An 18,023-nucleotide genomic window follows, 5' to 3' on the forward strand; every position below is an offset into this window, starting at 1 on the left:
GATTCAGGTGAAACAGAAAATAACTAGCAAGAGAGACAGAGAGAAACTTCTGGGAAGATTTGTTGTCCAAAGTTGAACTGAGTGCCCAAACCCTTTTGGATGTCAAATTTCATCTAGGTTCATCTAAATCACCTATTACCCACTGTAATCCTTTCAATACCAACCTAGTAGACTTCACATAGCATCACTGCCAACAAAATTAGAGGGTTATAGTTACATTAGATAAAGGAATTTTATGTAAAATTTGCCAATTCGGGCATTCAGCACCATAGACAGCAGCCTACTGTTGCTTAAAGGGGCATTATTATGCTCACTTTGAATTTATAATTCTATTTTTAGGCTCTACAAGAATAGAGTTTGCATGCTTCAGTGTTCCAAAAACACATATTTTCTCATTAATGCATATCTCTATTCACCCTCTGTCTAATCCCACCCCCAATGAGTCCCGTGTGGTTTGATTGGTCGGCTTACCCTTCATTCCCCTGTCTTGCAGTTGGCAGACAGATCCTTGCAGGTAGACAGCCAATAAGGATTGTGTTATGAAGAGACCTCATCGTGTTGTGAAAATAAGGGCTGGAATTCCAATGAGGTGTTTTAGGCAGATGAGAGAAGAGTGGTTTCCGTGGTGAAAGTTACTCCCTTTGCTATGTACTTTGCGTCTTAAGAATTTACAGACTGTTTACATGCACCTGAAGCCATAAAACACACTAATAGAAAGGGAAAAGCATAATAGGTCCCATTTAGTGAGTATTATACCAGTTTCCAATACATTATTATATGTATATTTATTTTGATGTTGACTAGAAGGTATGTGATATCTTTCTCCCCTTACCCCTCATCAGATAAGTAAGAGCTGCTGTCAGCTGAGACAAGCTGGTGTGATTAATTTCAATTCAATTCAACATTACTTCTGTCATGCATTTTCACATTACATTGTCTCAAATCACTTTACCTTATCCCCTGCCCAAAGCCCCCAGAGAGCAAACCAGTGGCAAGGAAAAACTCCTTAGAAGGAAGAAACCTTGGGAGGAACCAGACTCAAAGGGGAAGCCCATCCTCCAAGTGCCGGCACAGGAAGTGATATGAGCAAAATGTCAAGGTCCCAATTCACACTGTCTATATTTTAAGATTTGAGTCTCAAAGTGGGCAGGTGATGGCAGGCAGGTGCTGGTGCTGCTTCTGATGACAGGAGGAACTGTGGTACAGCAACAGGGCATGCAGGAGAGACGTTACAGGATGAGAAAAAAAGTCCTAATTTCATGTCTTTCATTATACTACAAGATGGTCACTGATTGGTGGGCTCTGAGGGGGAGCTCTGAAATCCACAACTATTTACATTTAATTTTGAAATATTTGTAAAATATTAATTAAATCAGAATATTTATTAAATCAAAATATTCACAATTATACAATTTTTAACAATAAGCAATGCAATAAGATTTTTTTTTAACCAGCAGGTGGCAGCAAAGCACGTGTGAAGAAGAGGCCATCAGCAGTACAAAGCACCGGCTGTACAGGTTCCCAGCAGACAATCCAAACCTCCTTCATTAACTGACTCTCATGGTCTGACTAGACAGTCTGAGCAGATCTGCGTGAAAGAGGCCTCACTGCAGTTAGCATAACCATTTATTTTACAGCTCTTCTGTCTCATTCTACTCCATAAAGGTCACATCCCCCCTTCCAGCTTCCTCTGATGCAATCTAAACGATTAATTTTCCTGCATAAAATCACATTGAGTGTTTAAGTTTAATTTTGACAACAACAAACTGTATGTCACTGCAGGGCTATAGAGAATAACTACTCCAATAATTACATAGTGATATTGAAGAAAGACATGTCATCCACTATGTCCACTAATCATAGCAGCCTTAATGCATACATCAAAAAAAGGTGTGTATATACAAAATGATATTTTAATACGTATTATATCTCTTTACGTGATAAAGACCTAAATATATAAGCTATTTGCTTTAAATATGTGACTCATGTTAGAGAAAATGTAAGTAAACTATGGGGACAGAAAAATCACTGAATAACAGGAATGACTGACATATAGTGCCAAACAGATATGGTGCAAAGACAGAACTCATAGTACAAAGTAAACGTAGTGCACTATGTAGGGCAGGGGGTTCATTAGTTTCAGGAGAAGGAGGCTACCACCTTGAAAGTAAGTGGCTACCATTGTTTAGGGAAACTCGACATGCAAACTCTGAGACATGAGACGTAAACCAATTTCAGGGGGTGGTAGGGGTCCTTCTGGGGAAATTTTGAAATGTAGACCCATTAATAGTCCCTTTTTCAGGCATCTTAGAGGCCTCATTCCACCAAATTTTACTGACACAAACTCTGGGTTATTTTTCATCATACAGTAGTAGTACTAAGTAGTAGTAGCAGTCTGTTACTGAGGACACCAAATGTATCTCATTCTCAGATTATGTTGATTAATGATTGATGTACTGGTCAGTTGCAGTGCTCAATTATCAAGTAATGGTTTCATCAACAAGAGGTCAGCTTACCAGTGTCTGAAATAAGACTTTTAACCATTAACCAATCATTTAAAAAAATAAAGTTAACGTGACAAAGGAAATGATGTCTATCACTTTATTTATTTCACACCCTATTAGACATGTTAACACTACAACTACAACTGTCTGAATGTAGCTTCTTAAATTCAGTAAATTCAGTGGTCTCCTAAATCAAAATAATTCCATAATCCTACCAGGTACACTCATGTCAAGACTCGGCTAGAAATATTCCACAGGCACAGTACAGGGTAAATAATCAATCTGAAAATCAAATAAGAAAGACTGAATTTACTAAGAAAGACTGAATTTTCACGCATGGTATAAAAACTGTCAGAATGGGTTAACTTGGAACACGTGTTAATGTTTGTAAACAAGCTCGGCTGATCGTGACGTCTTCGCTGTATTTTATATGGCTAGTAATAGTAGCTAGCCTACACACACAACTAGATCAGCGAGTTCAGATGCTCCAGCGTTCTGTCATTTTTTTTTTGTCAGAATATTTCACTTTGTAAATAAGCTGTCGGCCTTAGCTTTCAAACAAAATCAGTGTCATGCAATATCTCCCCATATTCTTCACCAATTTTACGCCGATGTTGGCTCAAACGAACGAAGATATCGATCGTCTGCTGCTGGTCTGATCCATGTGCATCTGTACTGTGTGAATAAGTCGACGAGTCGAGTCGTATGTCAATGCAATGCATGCAGCAAACGAAGCGACGACACCGGGATGAAATAGTATAGTGTTACGCCATGCTGGTCTCACTTTATTAAGTATTAAACTCACCTTCAGTCCTGGGCAATTTCGCGCTCGGTTGCAGCCACTGGTCAAGAAGGCTGCTTCGCTTTCTAGACGCCATTTTGTCCACTTGCCTCAATCAGCCAATCAGAAAACGCAGAATAAAAACTTGCCAAAAATAGCCAATCAAAACGAAGATAAGAATTAAGAAAGCCAAGCTAAGATGAAGATGGCTGCGCCTAGACAGAACACGGAAATTTCTGCAAAATAAATCTTTTATTGTGGCACCGAGTGCTGATCGTTTGATTCTGGTAACAGAGGCAGATTTTTTTTTTCAACAACTGAAAGTAGCCGGCTATGTACTTACCCACAGGCGGCGAAATATCGCCGGGTGCCGGCTTCAAATGAACCCCCTGGTAGGGTAGGTTGTAAATTTGTCTGCACTTTGCAGCTTACCTTGCGTTGACTCTTTGTAGTATGGACCCCACAACGGTGGTGGAATTATAAGGGGCTGGTCATCAGGGGCATGGATTTTGTGGCAGTTTCTTTATTGTCCATATCAAACTGAGCATAGAAGCGCTTAAGCTGGTTGGCGTTGCTGGTGGAGGGAGCTGCATTTGTGGGTTTCTATTCTGCAATGAACATAAGAACTATACAAACGAGAGGAGGCCATTCGGCCCATCAAGCTCGCTTGGGGAGAACTTAACTAATAGCTCAGAGTTGTTAAAATCTTATCTAACTCTGATTTAAAGGAACCTAAGGATTCAGCTTGCACTACGTTATCAGGAAGACTATTCCATACTCTGACTACGCGCTGTGTAAAGAAGTGCTTCCTTAAATCCAGCTTGAAATGTTCTCCCGCTAATTTCCACCTATGGCCACGAGTTCGTGTATTTAAACTAATGCTGAAGTAACTATTTGGTTGAACAGCATCCAAACCTGTTAGAATCTTATATACCTGGATCATGTCCCCCTCAGTCTCCTTTGCTTGAGACTGAACAGATTTAGCTCAAGTAACCGTTCCTCGTATGAACAAAGAAAAAAGAATTTAAACAAAGATGGCGGCGTCCCGGAGCCGAGTATAAACAAAGATGGCCGCGCCCTTAAGCCGAACGTAAACAAAGATGGCCGTGCCCTTAATTGGAATGTAAACAAAGATGGCCGCGTCTTGAAGCCGAATGTAAACAAAGATGGCCGCGTCTTGAAGCCGAATGTAAACAAAGATGGCCACGACCTGGAGCCGAACGTAAACAAAGATGGCCGCGCCCTAAAGCCGAACGTAAACAAAGACACTGTAGTAAGTGAAGGAGTAACAAGCCCTCTTTTCCCTAGTTCTTGAATAAATTTTAATTGTAATATCCTTTTTTAAGTAGATAAAAAAAAACTGGAAAAGCGCTAGAATCATCTCACATCAGATTAATGAAAACCTATTGTTTAAAGTGTCCCTTTTTATTCATGCTCCCATATTGTGTATTTATTTTGTTTTTCTTTTCGGTAGATTGCCCCCTAGCTTATTCTTTATAGTTCTTACATCGGCCATGAGAATTTGTATTTCTGTATATTGTTCTGAATTTTATGTTGTTAATAAAGCTTCTGGGAGAAAAAAAAGAATGTAAACAAACATGGCTGTACCCTGAAGCCGTACATAAACAAAGATGGCTGCACGCATGATACTCTTTTTATTATTATTATTTATTATTAAGCATTCCAAACAACAACATGCAGATGTTCTCATTTGAACACACTTAACAAAACGAAATACAGCAAGATACAGACAGGGGTAAATGCACAGAATAGAAAAAGGAGAAAAAGTTTTAACGGTAAGCTCAAGGCTGAAAATGCATCCATGGTCTTAACAGCTTTTCTGTTTTTTGATCCATGCAGAGTTTGGAAATAAAGTACCATTTCGATTTTAAAGTTCTGGATCCTGGGTTCCTTCTTTGTCCATATTTACATCTATGAATAAAATATTTCCCATGTAAATTAAAAAGGTTTAATATACATTTCCTATTGTATTCAATATCAGTCTTTTCATAAAAGAAAATAACATCCTTCTTTTCCAGTGAATTGTTTTACTATAAAACATATTAAACATAAGTTCAACTTCTTACCAAAAAGAAAAGACATGCATACAAGGGTGCGTTGGCTGTGTCTGAATGTGAGCTATCTGGGGTTAAGTGTCTGGATAAACTGGTCCCTGGCCAGTTCACTCTGTACTGATAGAGCCATGTGAGCACAGACACACCTACACAACCCCTTGATATCATTAAGCAGGATGCAGAGAGACTCATTTGACTCAGTCCCTGCACCTATTGTTTAACTGAGAGGGCAGAAGTCCTCACACTGCCCACAGCGATTCTGCAGGGCACTGACCAGTGTCTCATCCAAGGGCTCAAGCAACCAGTAGTGTACACCTCACAAAAACATGTGTGACAACCCTGAGGACCTGCTTGTATACCACAATGGTATCCCATCTCCCCTTGCTCTTTAAAGGGGTACCACCCATCCAGTATAGTTATCACTGGGCTATCACAATGTCATCACAATACTAAAGACTGAAACAAAGTCGTGAGGTCAGACCCTCTGTATACAGCACACAGTCTCACCCTCACATCCTGTATGACCACATTTCTGCTGTTCACATGGCATTTCTCCAGCTTCCATTGCCCTGCAATGGACTGACGTGCTGTTGAAGGTCTACCTCACTTTACACTTTGCCCATGTCTTGTGTGTATACCCTGTCCGATCCTAACGTGTATTTAGTGTGTGTAAATCTCTCACTGCATGTGCATTTCGCAGTTCAGCATCTGACTACATTGTGTTTCCCATCTGTGTATTTGGGTTCGGTGCTTGTTGGGTGCCTGTCGTGGTCCTTCTATTTACAATTGTACGCGGGGCATGCTGGGATATGCGCCCCACCGGCGTTACATTAGTTTAAAAAAATGGAATCTGATCGAGAAATTTGTTCATTGACCAAATTTTATATGGGAACCAATGCACACAGATGTCATCCTCCTTTCTGTGCTGTAGTCCTCCTTTTTGGATACAAGTGTCATCCTTTTTAGAGTCATGCTGGTGGTCACAATATTGCAGACTTGGCCTACAGATTCTCTTCACTGGAGCTGACAGCTTTCTAGCCCCCTCCTCTTTCCTCTGCTGAGGAGCAGAAGCTGAGCACATTGTATCCAGTTCAGACCCTGCCTGTGTATGTACACAGGACAGCGGGCTTCAGGAGGTACCATCAGCTGGTCGTGTCCTGGGCTACACCCCAGAGGGGCAAATCACTGTCCCGCCAGAGGCTTCCTCACTGCATTGTACAAGCTATACCCTAAACTTATACATTAGGGGTGTGCCTCTCCATCACTAAGGCTGATGTGATACACATCTCAATGCACTGGCAACCATCTGATTCATTAAGATACATATGAAGAAACTACTAACGTAATTCGATGTCATTTACCCCTATTGTGATGCAGTGTGATTCGGTGCGATACGATGCCCATTCTGTTAGGGGTGTGGCCACATCATGGGCCTTGTTCAGGGGGTGTCAGGCCAGGATATCTGTAATGTGGCAAGCTGAGCTACATTGTACACATTTGTGTGTTTTTACAGGCTGGCTGTCTCAGGGTCGTCCGTGCACATGCAGTGTTGGAAGCCAATCCCTCAGAACTGGTGTAAGAATCAGCTTTTGGGTGTTTATAGTTTCCTGATTCGGGATACTGCAGTGCATTCTGGGAGCCGTCTGTATCTCCCACAGTGAAACACCCAGCGAAGTTAGGAAAAGGACTTATCCCTTGTTCTTTGGTAACAGAAGGAGGCGTTTCCTCATCACTTCCCTCCTTGCATAGGCAAAGGATGACATGATCCATCAGGGATGTCAACTGGGGTACTAAGGGCAGGGCGTAGCTTGGTCTTGGGTCAACCTGTCTGTCACAGACAGATGTGGTGTTAAAAAGTATAATAATTGCAAGATAAAGGTAATATTGATGTTTTCTTCTAGAAGTTGGTGTTGAGGCTCAGAGGGAGGGGGATGAGTGACGTGGAATTGAAGATCCAGAGTGAGAAGGCAAGGGGGTCCAGATCAGTGGTCACGATCAGCCTCAGGAGTTGAGACTAGACCTGGTTGTCTTTCACTCTGCAGCAGGTTTGGAGAGCAAGTTAACCTCTAGCTGGGCTTGTGGTTTCGATATCTGGCCCAGCTTTTTGTGGGTGAGATAGATTAATTTTTATTAGAAAGCTGTAACACAGTAGTTTTAAAAAAAATAAAACGGTCATTGAGGGAAAGCAGAATTCATTTATTAATACATTAATAAATTCATAATTATAAATATAAAATGTCAGATAAAAACAAAGTTTTATTTAAAAAAGGTTAAAATGTCAAAGCTATGAGAAGTTAAAAATGGGCTGACGGGGTTAAAAGCTTTTAAAGAAAAAAAATTATACCTGCCTATACATCCATATTTAACTTGCTGTCTACCTGTTGAGCCTTACTGCTCACAACGGGTTGATTGATTATGTCTGCGGAGGCTGGAAAGGGGAAACTTTCAGTGCGATGCCTCATTCTCAGTAATGCTACCACGGCGGAAGCATTGTGCCTGGATGTGTTTATTTACATTCCCCTTTTATTCAGGTACGATATGAGCATATTAGCTCCTGAATTGTTAATATGTTTGCTGCGCTATTTTATGTGTGTTTTATTAACATGTCGATTGTATGTTGAGTGTGTTTTGAAGCTGTATTGTCAGTTGTAAATTGTTAATCAGTATATGGCTAAGCGGCTAGCTGAAACTTCTTCCCCAGTGGCGGGAACAGAACGACCTGAGGCCAGCTTGTTGTATAGTGTGTGCACTCTGCTCAGGTCAAGCTCAGTAAGACGCACACAAAGCATTTGGGTTTTGGTATGTTTGTGGGTGTACTTTGTTATGCATTTATTCGTATGTTCACTTCTTAAGTCAGTCGCCATGATAAAAAACGGATAATACGAAGGGACACATGCTATATGTATTTTTTTTGTTTATTTTCTGTAAATTCTCATTTGTAAATTTAAGGTCATGTTTACTGATTAATAGACCCTTGTTATACTTACCTGTTACACTTGATTTTATCTGTTTTAAGAAAAGTGAGAGATGTTAGTGTTTATTTACCTGTACAGCAGAATGGAATTACATTCGGAGCTGAAAGAGAATATAATTGGTGCAATATTTTGTTTTGAGAATAACCTTATAAACGCATATTTAATTGTTGGAATATTTTATTTTGGACAAAACGATGCATCTCTGCAGATGTTTTGAAAATAATACACATATATTCTCGGTAATGCTACCACGGAGGAAGCATCGTGCATGGATGTGTTTATTTAGATTTCCCCTTTATTCAGGGTGTTACATGGGCAGTTTGCATGGTCTCCCTGTATCCACCTTGGATTCCTCTCAGTTCTCTGGTTTCCTCCCGCAGTCCAAAGACACGTGGTTCAGGTGAATTGGTGCCTCTAAAAGTGCCCATAGTGACTGTGTGTGAGTGTTTGCCCTGTGACAGACTGGCATCCTGTCCTGGGTGTTCCCCGACTTTATGCCCTGTGCTGCCTCCGATCAGCTCCATGCTCCCAGTACTGTACTGACCCTGTACTTAATATGAATGTGCAAGATAAATGGCTGAACTAAAATACATTGAAATGCTTTTTGTATAAGTCATGTCAAGTGATTTTATTGAAAAAGTACAGTAAAAAAAACAATACATATTGTGCCAAAATGCTGTAGATAAAAATAGTACAATAAAAGCATGAAATACGTCATACAACCAGAGACATTGGATAAAGTTACATAAAATATATAATTTTAGTAAATCAATGGGGATAAGATAAAAGCAGGAGTAACTGTAAACCTGGGTACAGAGAACGGCAGTAACCCAATCAGGATAAAAGCAGGAGTAACTCTCCAGGTCTTTGGTTGAAAGGTGTGGTTTAAGCCAGGCTATTGAACTCAGCTGACAGAAACACCCCTTCACAACAGCATTTATTTGTTTATCAAACTCAGTGATGAATCAAAGATGACACCAAGATTTTTAGTATGTGACTGGAAGTTCTCTGAATGAGGCCCTAATTGTTCTCATGAACAGACCCTGAGTGACCAAAACTCATTACCTCTGTCTTGTTTTCATTAATCTGGACGAAAGTCATTGCTGTCCTGTTCTTAATATCCTCCAGACAGTTAGAAAGGGCCACCAGAGAGCAGCAGTCACCAGGTTTTAATGGCAGATAGAGCTGCGTATCACCAGCATAGCAATGATATTTTACATAATAATGTTCACAAATAGAACCCAAAGGAAGCATGTATAGAGGGAATAGGAGAGGGCCTGTATCACAGGACTGGATATGTTTACAAGTAAGGCCATAGTACTGAAGGGCTGTGGCCATCCCACACAGTGACAAGCCCATTCATTCACCTCATCTAGGCCTTTTACTAGGGATTTAAGGTCCTGGTTTTCCTCTTAGACCCTAGAACACACTGCCAAGCTCAGATTCCCGATCCTACATCCTGCTGAAGCCCTTCCCAAGATCAGACACTAGTTTTGTTTTCCTTGTTTTTATAGTAAAATGATGGTCTTTGAGTTTTATACATCATCACTGTTCTGTTAATTACACATGACCTAATCTAAGTATTATACAAACCAAGCATCATTAGTTAGAGATGTCATGAGATGGAAAATCCTTATTCAGTTAATTATTTTCCCCACAGATGCTGATGGTGTGTCGACAGTGAAATGGGTCTGTGTATAGAGAGGATGATCTGTAACAGTCCCATGTTCCTATGGTGACAGATATATAAACTCATGTGAAATACTGGTGCAGAGGGTATAATGTGAGGTCATGTACTCCCATAGTACACACTGACTCTCCACAGGAGGGTAAAGTGTGAGTCAGAGATGATCCTGACCAGCGAGTCTTCACTGTGACCATCAACAATCTGACAGCTGAGGACTCCGATCGGTACTGGTGTGGTGTGAAGATCAGTGGAGCCTCTTTGATCAGGTTAATCTGTCAGTCACTGATGGTAAGATGTCTGTACTGCAGACTGTAGCCAATGAGATGCACAGTATGTAACATGTCACTGAGTCAAAAAGGAAGGACCTTAACACAAACACAGAAGGAAAAAATGTTTTAATATTTCAAAAATCTGCATTTTAATTTAACTCAATATGATAAACGAGACTTGGAAGAAGTAACAGTGTCAGCTAAATTGGGCGACTTCATGAGGTTAAATATGATAAGTAATATGTTAAAAAATGTCACTTTATTGGGCAAACATTTACATACAGTATGTATGTTGTAATGGGCTGATATTCATAAACATTTCATTGCTGTGCAAATCTTTGAGTGTTTTACCTGTGTGTTCAAGTCCTCCAGGGCTGTCAGTGGGCAAACAGGAGGTGACGGGTGTGGATGGAGACAGTGTCAGTGTTACTATGGAAACAACAAAAGACAAAGGATGTGGTGTTTGATTGGGGGCTCCTGTCTATTTGGCTGATACAAGTTCTGCTCACTTCTGCTTGGGTTGCATGGATCACCAGCCACTTGTCACCAACTAACAGACCACAGCCTACCTGACTAATGTCATAACTGGTGCACCTAGGTATAAAATTTAGTCTCACTGTCTTCGAAAAAAGGCCACTGTCTGGAACCCCATGGAACCACATTTTTGATTCCTTAGGCAATTTTTACGCTATGTGACAAACAAAAACAACACACAAGTTTGTCTCAACACAGGCTCCATAGTCAAGAAAGCACAGCAGCACCTCTACTTTCAGCGGAAGCTGAGAAAAGTCCATCTCCCATCCTCACAACATTTTACTGGGGAACTACTGAGAGCATCCTGAGCAGCTGCATCACGGTCTGATTTGGGAACTGCCTCGCCTCAGATCACAAGACCAGCGGATAGCGAGGATAGCTGAGAAGATTATTAGAGTCTCTCTCCCCTTCATCATGGACATTCACATCACACGCTCCATCCGCAAAGCCACCAACATTTTGGATGACCGCACCCACCCCTCACATAATCTTTTCACTCTCCTAGCATCTGGAAAAGCATTCAGGCCTCAGGGACTGATCTGATACCACACACAACACACACACACACACACACACACACACAGGTGTGTAATTATAATACCGTGGGGACTCTCCATTCAGGGGCGGCATGGTGGTGCAGTGGTTAGCACTGCTGCCTCACACCTCTGGGACCCGGGTTCGAGTCTCCGCCTGGGTCACATGTGTGTGGAGTTTGCATGTTCTCCCCATGTTGTCGTGGGGTTTCCTCCGGGTACTCCGGTTTCCCCCCACAGTCCAAAAACATGCTGAGGCTAATTGGCGTCGCTGAATTGCCCATAGGTGTGCATTTGTGAGTGACTGGTGTGTGAGTGTGCCCTGCGATGGGCTGGCCCCCCATCCTGGGTTGTTCCCTGCCTCGTGCCCATTGCTTCCGGGATAGGCTCCGGACCCCCCGCGACCCAATAGGATAAGCGGTTTGGAAAATGGATGGATGGATGGATGGACTCTCCATTCATTTCTATGGGGAAAACTGTAATCCCAACATGACAACTTTAACCCCTACCAACCCCTAACCTTAACCATATGTAACCAAACCAAATACAAGACTTTTGGCATAGTTAGTTTTTTGACTGTATTTACAGATCTTTGTGAGTACCTGAAAATGCCCCCCAAAACATCAAAATAACAGGTTTTTGTCACATTGTGGGGGACATTTGGTCCCCACAATGTAATATACACCTAATCCACACACACACACAGATTAGGTATCTGAATCTTTGTGGAGATTCTCCATTCATTTGTACGGGCGTAACCCCAATCCTAACTATGGCAACCTTAAACATTGCAGTAGTTACCAAGCAGTAACAGTAAGCAACCAAACAAAATGCAAGACTTTTTGAATTATTCCTTTGACTGCATTCACAGAATTTAATAAAATTCAGTATCGTCTTACTTTCGGGATCGAAAACATGTCCCTACAAAGTCAACATAACATGTTTTTATAGCACTATGTACATGACCACCCACCCAAACGCGTACACACACACAAACAGACACAAACAGGCCTACCTACAGTATACCCTCTGTTGGAGAAAGCGTCAGGCTTTCCACTCCAACTCTGCACACACTATTAATTATGAGACAACACACTTAAAGTTTTACTTGCGCAAGGGTAACCACACTCTCTGCATGCTAGGCTACAAACGAATGTGTTACAAAGGGTGGTTCCCCTTGGCACCTTTATTTATAGTCAATGGGGGGCAGGGGTCTTGGAGTGAGAACAAAGAAAGGACTGTGAGAGTAAGAAGAAGTTGTGGTTTTACTCAGGTGGACAACTATTTAAACACGTACTCAGGATACGTGTAAACTAATATAATCTAAAGTATGAAGATAAAGGAAAACAAAATAATGTATATACATATTTACACTCATTGCTGATTATACAGAAATGATAACAAATGATTAATAACAGTTTCTTCAACCTAACAGGTGTAAAACAGTACTGAACACACTTTACGTGTCCAGCCTTGGATGTAACTTCATTGTTGCAATAAAGACTGAATTCTGGATACTACACAAGCGGCCCTCTGACTTCTGATTTGGCGGGGAAGGAGAAAAAACCACGACATAAATTGGCGTCACGAACAGGATCGGAGAAGAGACCTGGGGAGGCGACCACCTGGCGGAGAACTGGGAGACACCCGTCTGCATTTGAGCGGCGCGCCCAAACATAGGTAAGGAAAGCTTTTTATTATTGTTTAATAGAATAGGAAAATAGAATAAGGAGACGGAGACGGGGGTGTCTCGGGGACATACGCCGCCAGGCAGAGCCTCCCGGTAAGGGTACTCGCCGATTAGAAGAACTAAAGATAGGAGAGCTGTTTGTGCAGTGTCCAGTGGGCCCAGTGTGTGTGTGATGTGAGAGAAATCCCTAAAGGAAGGGTCACGTGTGGATATTCCCTCACAGATAAGCGCCTTGAAGGAGGGGAAAGTTGACCCTGAGGGCTTGATATACTGTTGCGAGGCATAGAGGCCTTGAAGGTTTAATAGTGATTTAAAGGTATTGCCCTGAGAGAGGGCCAGTGTTTGTGCTGCAGGTTCTTGGATTAGTGTGAGTCAGAGACATCGCCCTAAGAGAGGGGGGTCTCCCTGTTCTGATAAAGTAAAGGTTGGGTGGCCCTAAGGGAGGGGCCCGTGTGTTTTAAGTTGTTAAATGCTGTTATGTCGTGATGCAAAGATATTGCTAAGTTGTTAAGGAATTGTTTTAAGCAAAGGTTATGTTGTGTTGCAAATAAAATATTGGTAAAGTAATAAGGCCAGAGAGAGCCTAAGTATTAGAAGTTGTGGGGATTTTAAAGGTCTGCTGGATCAGATTGGTTTTGTTATGCAGAAGTGGGGAAAGTGATCATATATGCATTTTTGGGTTGAATCAGAGAAAAAGCACATATATTTTTGACGGATAAGTTGAGTGATAAGGTGTATGAAGCAGAAATAAGCACCCCAGAGGTAAAACTGCTTAGAAAACTAAAATTAAAAAGGGATCAATCTAGCAGGGGGACTGGATAGAGCATTTGTGCATTTCTATAAAAAATCAATTATAGTAGTGGAAGTGCAGGTAGGTGAGTTTAGAATTTTGACAAATCTCAAAATAAAGTTTTTTGAATAAAATGTGATTAGAATATTCTATGGACTATAGAGACTAAGTTTAGAGATAAAGGGTATTAAAGCACATCTTTGTGAGAGAACAACAGGTCATAGACAAGGGGTTTTGTGACCTTCCATGGAATTAGAGAGTTTAACAGAGAAAGCGTGAGGAGGCTCGTGTGCATGGTGGACAGGCAAACGTAAAATCAGGCTGATAAAAAGGAGAGAAGGGAGGCTTTTGTATATGTGTGCCCATAGATAATTGGGTGCAACGTTAGGAGTAAGTAGAAAATAATTTAGAGTCAGTGACACTTTAAGGTGAAGTAGGTTCAGTCAGGGAGAGAATTCTTATTAAGGAAAAGAAAGGAAAACAATAGAACACGGGTTGGCTGTGAGGAAATTTGGTCATTTTTATACCAGACAGGAAAACAGCCCAAGTGACAGTAGAGTGGAGGAAAACAGTAAAATGAAGGGCCCAGTAAAGGCAGCAGACACACCAGTACAGCAGCTGGGGAGGGAGCACCCCCTGCTTAAAACAAAGATAGAAAAGATGTCTAAAAAGTGGGAGAATAGAACAAAGGCCCTGGTAACTAAGTGGCCTAAAGGGGGCACATGGGATGTAGCAGTGTGTGAGGAGATGGAGACTCTGATAAAGTATCATAAGGCTAATAAGAACACAGAAAGGCGTAAAAAGAAAAGGCGTAAGGAACTGGAAGTTTTGAGGTTGTTTAAAGTAAAGGGAGAGACCCGGAGAAGGGACCAGAAAGCAATGAGAAAGGCATTAAGTGAGAAAGAAGAGATGAGGAAGGAAGAAATATGGCCACCGTCTTATCAAAGTCAATACCCGTTAGTGGAAGCCCCACCTCCTTCGTACAAGGGTCAGTTTCCAGTAATAGAGGGGAAGGTAGAATTCAAAGGTGAGGTGACACAGACGGAGGAAGCAGGAAGGGAGCAGAAAGGAACGGCAAGTTGTTTAGATGGATACAGGGTGTTAGGTTGAAGAAACAGTTGTTAATCATCTTGTTATCATTTCTGTATGATCAACAATGAATGTAAATACATATATACGTTATTTCTTATCTTCTAGCCACATACTCTTAGCTATTGTACTCTAAGTAGGTGGTTAACAGCTGCCTACTTAGATAAGAATCTCACTTCCCTCTCTTGCGCCCCCCACTGATTATAAATAAAGAAGCCAAGGGGAACCACCCTTTGTAACACATTCTGCTGTAGTTTGCATTGCAGAGAGTGTGGGTACCCCTGCAAGTAAAACTGTAAAGTGTGTGTCTCGTAAATGTGGAGTTGGGGTGGAAACGCCGGGCGCTTTCCCCAACACAGGGAAGTGAGTGCATTGCTGCGGCAGGCTGTGGAGGAAGGACTGCAAGGAAGTGAGCTAATAACAGAAGGCCAGGCATGTGGATCTGAGAAAAGGGGAAGTGCTAAAAAGGTGGGGTACGGAGTAAGTAGTGGTAGTGATGCAGAAGGGCTGATGCACCTGCTGGACACCCCTAACCCTCCATCTAAAGGATGGAGTCAGTTTCAGGAGAAGGAGACGGAAACAGAAAGTGAGGAAGGAGTAGAGGATAGAGTAGTGAGAAGCAGGAGGGCTGTAAGGGCCCCCACCAGGTACACTCCGATTACACTTCCGTTAATGGTGAAAGGAGCACAGACACAGTATGTGCCGTGGGCAGGACAGGATCTGGAGGGCCTGCTTCTCAGACTCCCAGTCTTAGCAGAAGGGGCCGGAAAGTGGATAAAAGCATTAGAGGAGGAAACTATGGGTCGGCTCCTGGCGATAGGGGACATAAAGGCAGTTATGGCTCGCGCTTTGGGGGTGGACGCAATGGAGAGATTGCTGCGAAGCAGTGGCCTGGCAGCGGCGACAGGGACTCCTTTGAATGATGCATGTCCCTTTGGCGGTTACCGTGCTAACCTCTGGCACCAGCTGCGATTAATGTTTCCTCCACGGCTGAGTGTGGTTGAAATGAAGGTGGAGCCCATAAAGGAGGGGGAGAGCCCAGCTGCCTATCTGCAAGCTCAAGAAAAACGGTGGCGCACTGAGACAGAGCAGGACCTGCAGAATCCGGCATTCAGAGGTCTGTACCGGAGGGCACTGCAGGACGCGCTCCCTAAGCCAGTGAGAACCAGGCTAAGGCAAGTTGTGGGACTTATTATTATGCCTGAGGAGCAGTACCGTGAGCAGCTGATTCATGCTATTGACTTGTACAGAGAGGAGGAGGACTCTGCTAAAGAGCGTGAGAGGGAGCTGACAAAGAAACTGAATCAGATGCAGCTGGAGGAGCTGACCGCTAAAAAGAAAAAAGTCCAGGCACCAGTGGTCTCTCCGGACCCCAGCCCCCGGGGGCAGCCTGTGGACAGCTGACAGTCTCCTGTCGCTGGGGCCCCTCAGAATACTAATTGGCCTTCGGTCCCTGATTGGAATAGAGAGAATAGATATGATAGGTGGGGGGGGGGGTGATCAGAGAGCACCTGATTTCCCACAAATGAGACAATCCCAGTCTATGGGAAGACTGGAGAACAGGCCACTTCAGCTGGTGTGCTGGAACTGTAACCAGCCCGGACACACCTCTAGAGTCTGCCCAAATCCACCCTTTCGGGGGTGAGCCCGACACGCCCTATGGGCCCGGTTAATCCAGGAGGCTCTGTAGGTCCAATGCCAAATAGAGGCAGGGGTGGCAATCCGCAGTTGCAGAATAACAGATCACGGGGTCCGATCAACCCATGGGCCCAGGGACGTTTATTCTAGGGGTGCCCAGAGAATCCTAAAGGGGTATCTCAGATGCCAATGTTGAGTAAGGGGTCTGAGGCTGAGCCGATGCTGCAGGTTCAAATAAATGGCAAAGTAATTCCAATGATGATAGACACTGGAGCCACCTACACTTGTGTAAGACTAAAAGATGCCAATCATATCCCCCGGTCCGCTGAGAAGGTCAGGACCATAGGATTCTCGGGACAAGTGCAGCATATTCCAAAATCTGCTCCAGTGGAGATTAAGATAGGGGACAAAAATGTAAATATGCCCATACTAATATCAGAGCACACCCCAGTGAATTTGTTAGGCAGAGATGCTTTGTGTCAGCTGCAGATAGACATAAAATGTACAGAAGGGGGTGTAGAGGTGCTCAGTGGACAGTACAGCCTCATGCGACAAAATTTGTTGTTCTATAAAGGGCAGTATAGTTCATATGGGATTGAAGATGATACTGGAAAAATTTGGGAAATTTTAGGACAGTGGAGTCCATTTATACAGGAACAAATATAGCAATAGGTTTGTTGCGATGGGGAAAATTCAGTGATCCTGAAATAAAGGGTGAGTGGGATCAGCTCATAGAGTCTCTGCCTGGCTGGGAGAAAGAAAGGATGTACATGATAACAGACGGGATAATATTAGGCCCTGAGGGAGTAGCCATTCCGATACGGAAAATGGGAATAGTGGGAGAATGGTACAACATACCAGACACGGAGCCCCACATAGCGATGGCTTTTAATCAGTCCATGCTGGATCTGGGAGAAATGATGCAGCGAGCAAAGCAGGTGGTTTGGGTGCCGACGGTGTGTGAAGGCGTACAGGCAGCGGCAGGAGAGAAGATGTTAAGGATTCAGTGGAGTGCAAAGGTTGTAGGTGATTTGAAGTTAGACAACAGAGATCCGTGGCTGTGGAGCATGATAGGAGTACAGTGTGATGCAAAAGAAAGTACAGAGGAATGTTGGCAGGAAATGGAAAGAGAAGTGCCTGAGGAGGTGTGGACTGCTCACGATAGATGTAGGCCTAGTAAATTCAGCTAGCCCAGTGGAAATTTATCTTAAACCAGGGTGCACACCACCCTGGAAAAACCAGTATCCCTTGAAACCTGAAGCCGAGGAAGGTATAAGGGAAACGATAGAGGGATTACTGGATGCAGGGGTGTTGGTGCCTACCATTAGTTGCTGCAACACCCCCCTCTTGCCTGTGCCAAAGGCAGGAGGTGAAAAGTGGAGGCTGGTACATGATTTGCGTGCAGTAAATGAGGTAGTGGAGGATCAGACAGCAGAAGTTCCCAATCCACACACCCTG

General features: G+C 42.9%; 1 protein-coding gene across 4 annotated transcripts; it reads left to right on the forward strand.

The window, feature by feature from the left end:
- Positions 1-3,541: 3,541 nt before the first annotated feature.
- LOC125739744 (uncharacterized) lies at positions 3,542-17,079 on the forward strand. Of its 4 annotated transcripts, none has more exons than XM_049010202.1 (2): positions 3,542-3,677; positions 12,794-17,079. In XM_049010202.1, the coding sequence occupies exon 2, from the start codon at positions 15,243-15,245 to the stop codon at positions 16,329-16,331; it is 1,089 nt and encodes a 362-aa protein (XP_048866159.1). In that variant the 5' UTR covers positions 3,542-3,677; positions 12,794-15,242; the 3' UTR covers positions 16,332-17,079. The 4 variants fall into 4 exon arrangements, with proteins under 4 accessions (XP_048866159.1, XP_048866160.1, XP_048866158.1 ...); XM_049010203.1 differs by having other exon boundaries at positions 3,547-3,682; XM_049010201.1 differs by lacking the exon at positions 3,542-3,677 and adding an exon at positions 4,269-4,558.
- The last annotated feature ends 944 nt before the right edge of the window (positions 17,080-18,023 follow it).

This window comes from Brienomyrus brachyistius, chromosome 4, assembly GCF_023856365.1.
Source record: "Brienomyrus brachyistius isolate T26 chromosome 4, BBRACH_0.4, whole genome shotgun sequence".
NCBI classification, from domain to species: domain Eukaryota; kingdom Metazoa; phylum Chordata; class Actinopteri; order Osteoglossiformes; family Mormyridae; genus Brienomyrus; species Brienomyrus brachyistius.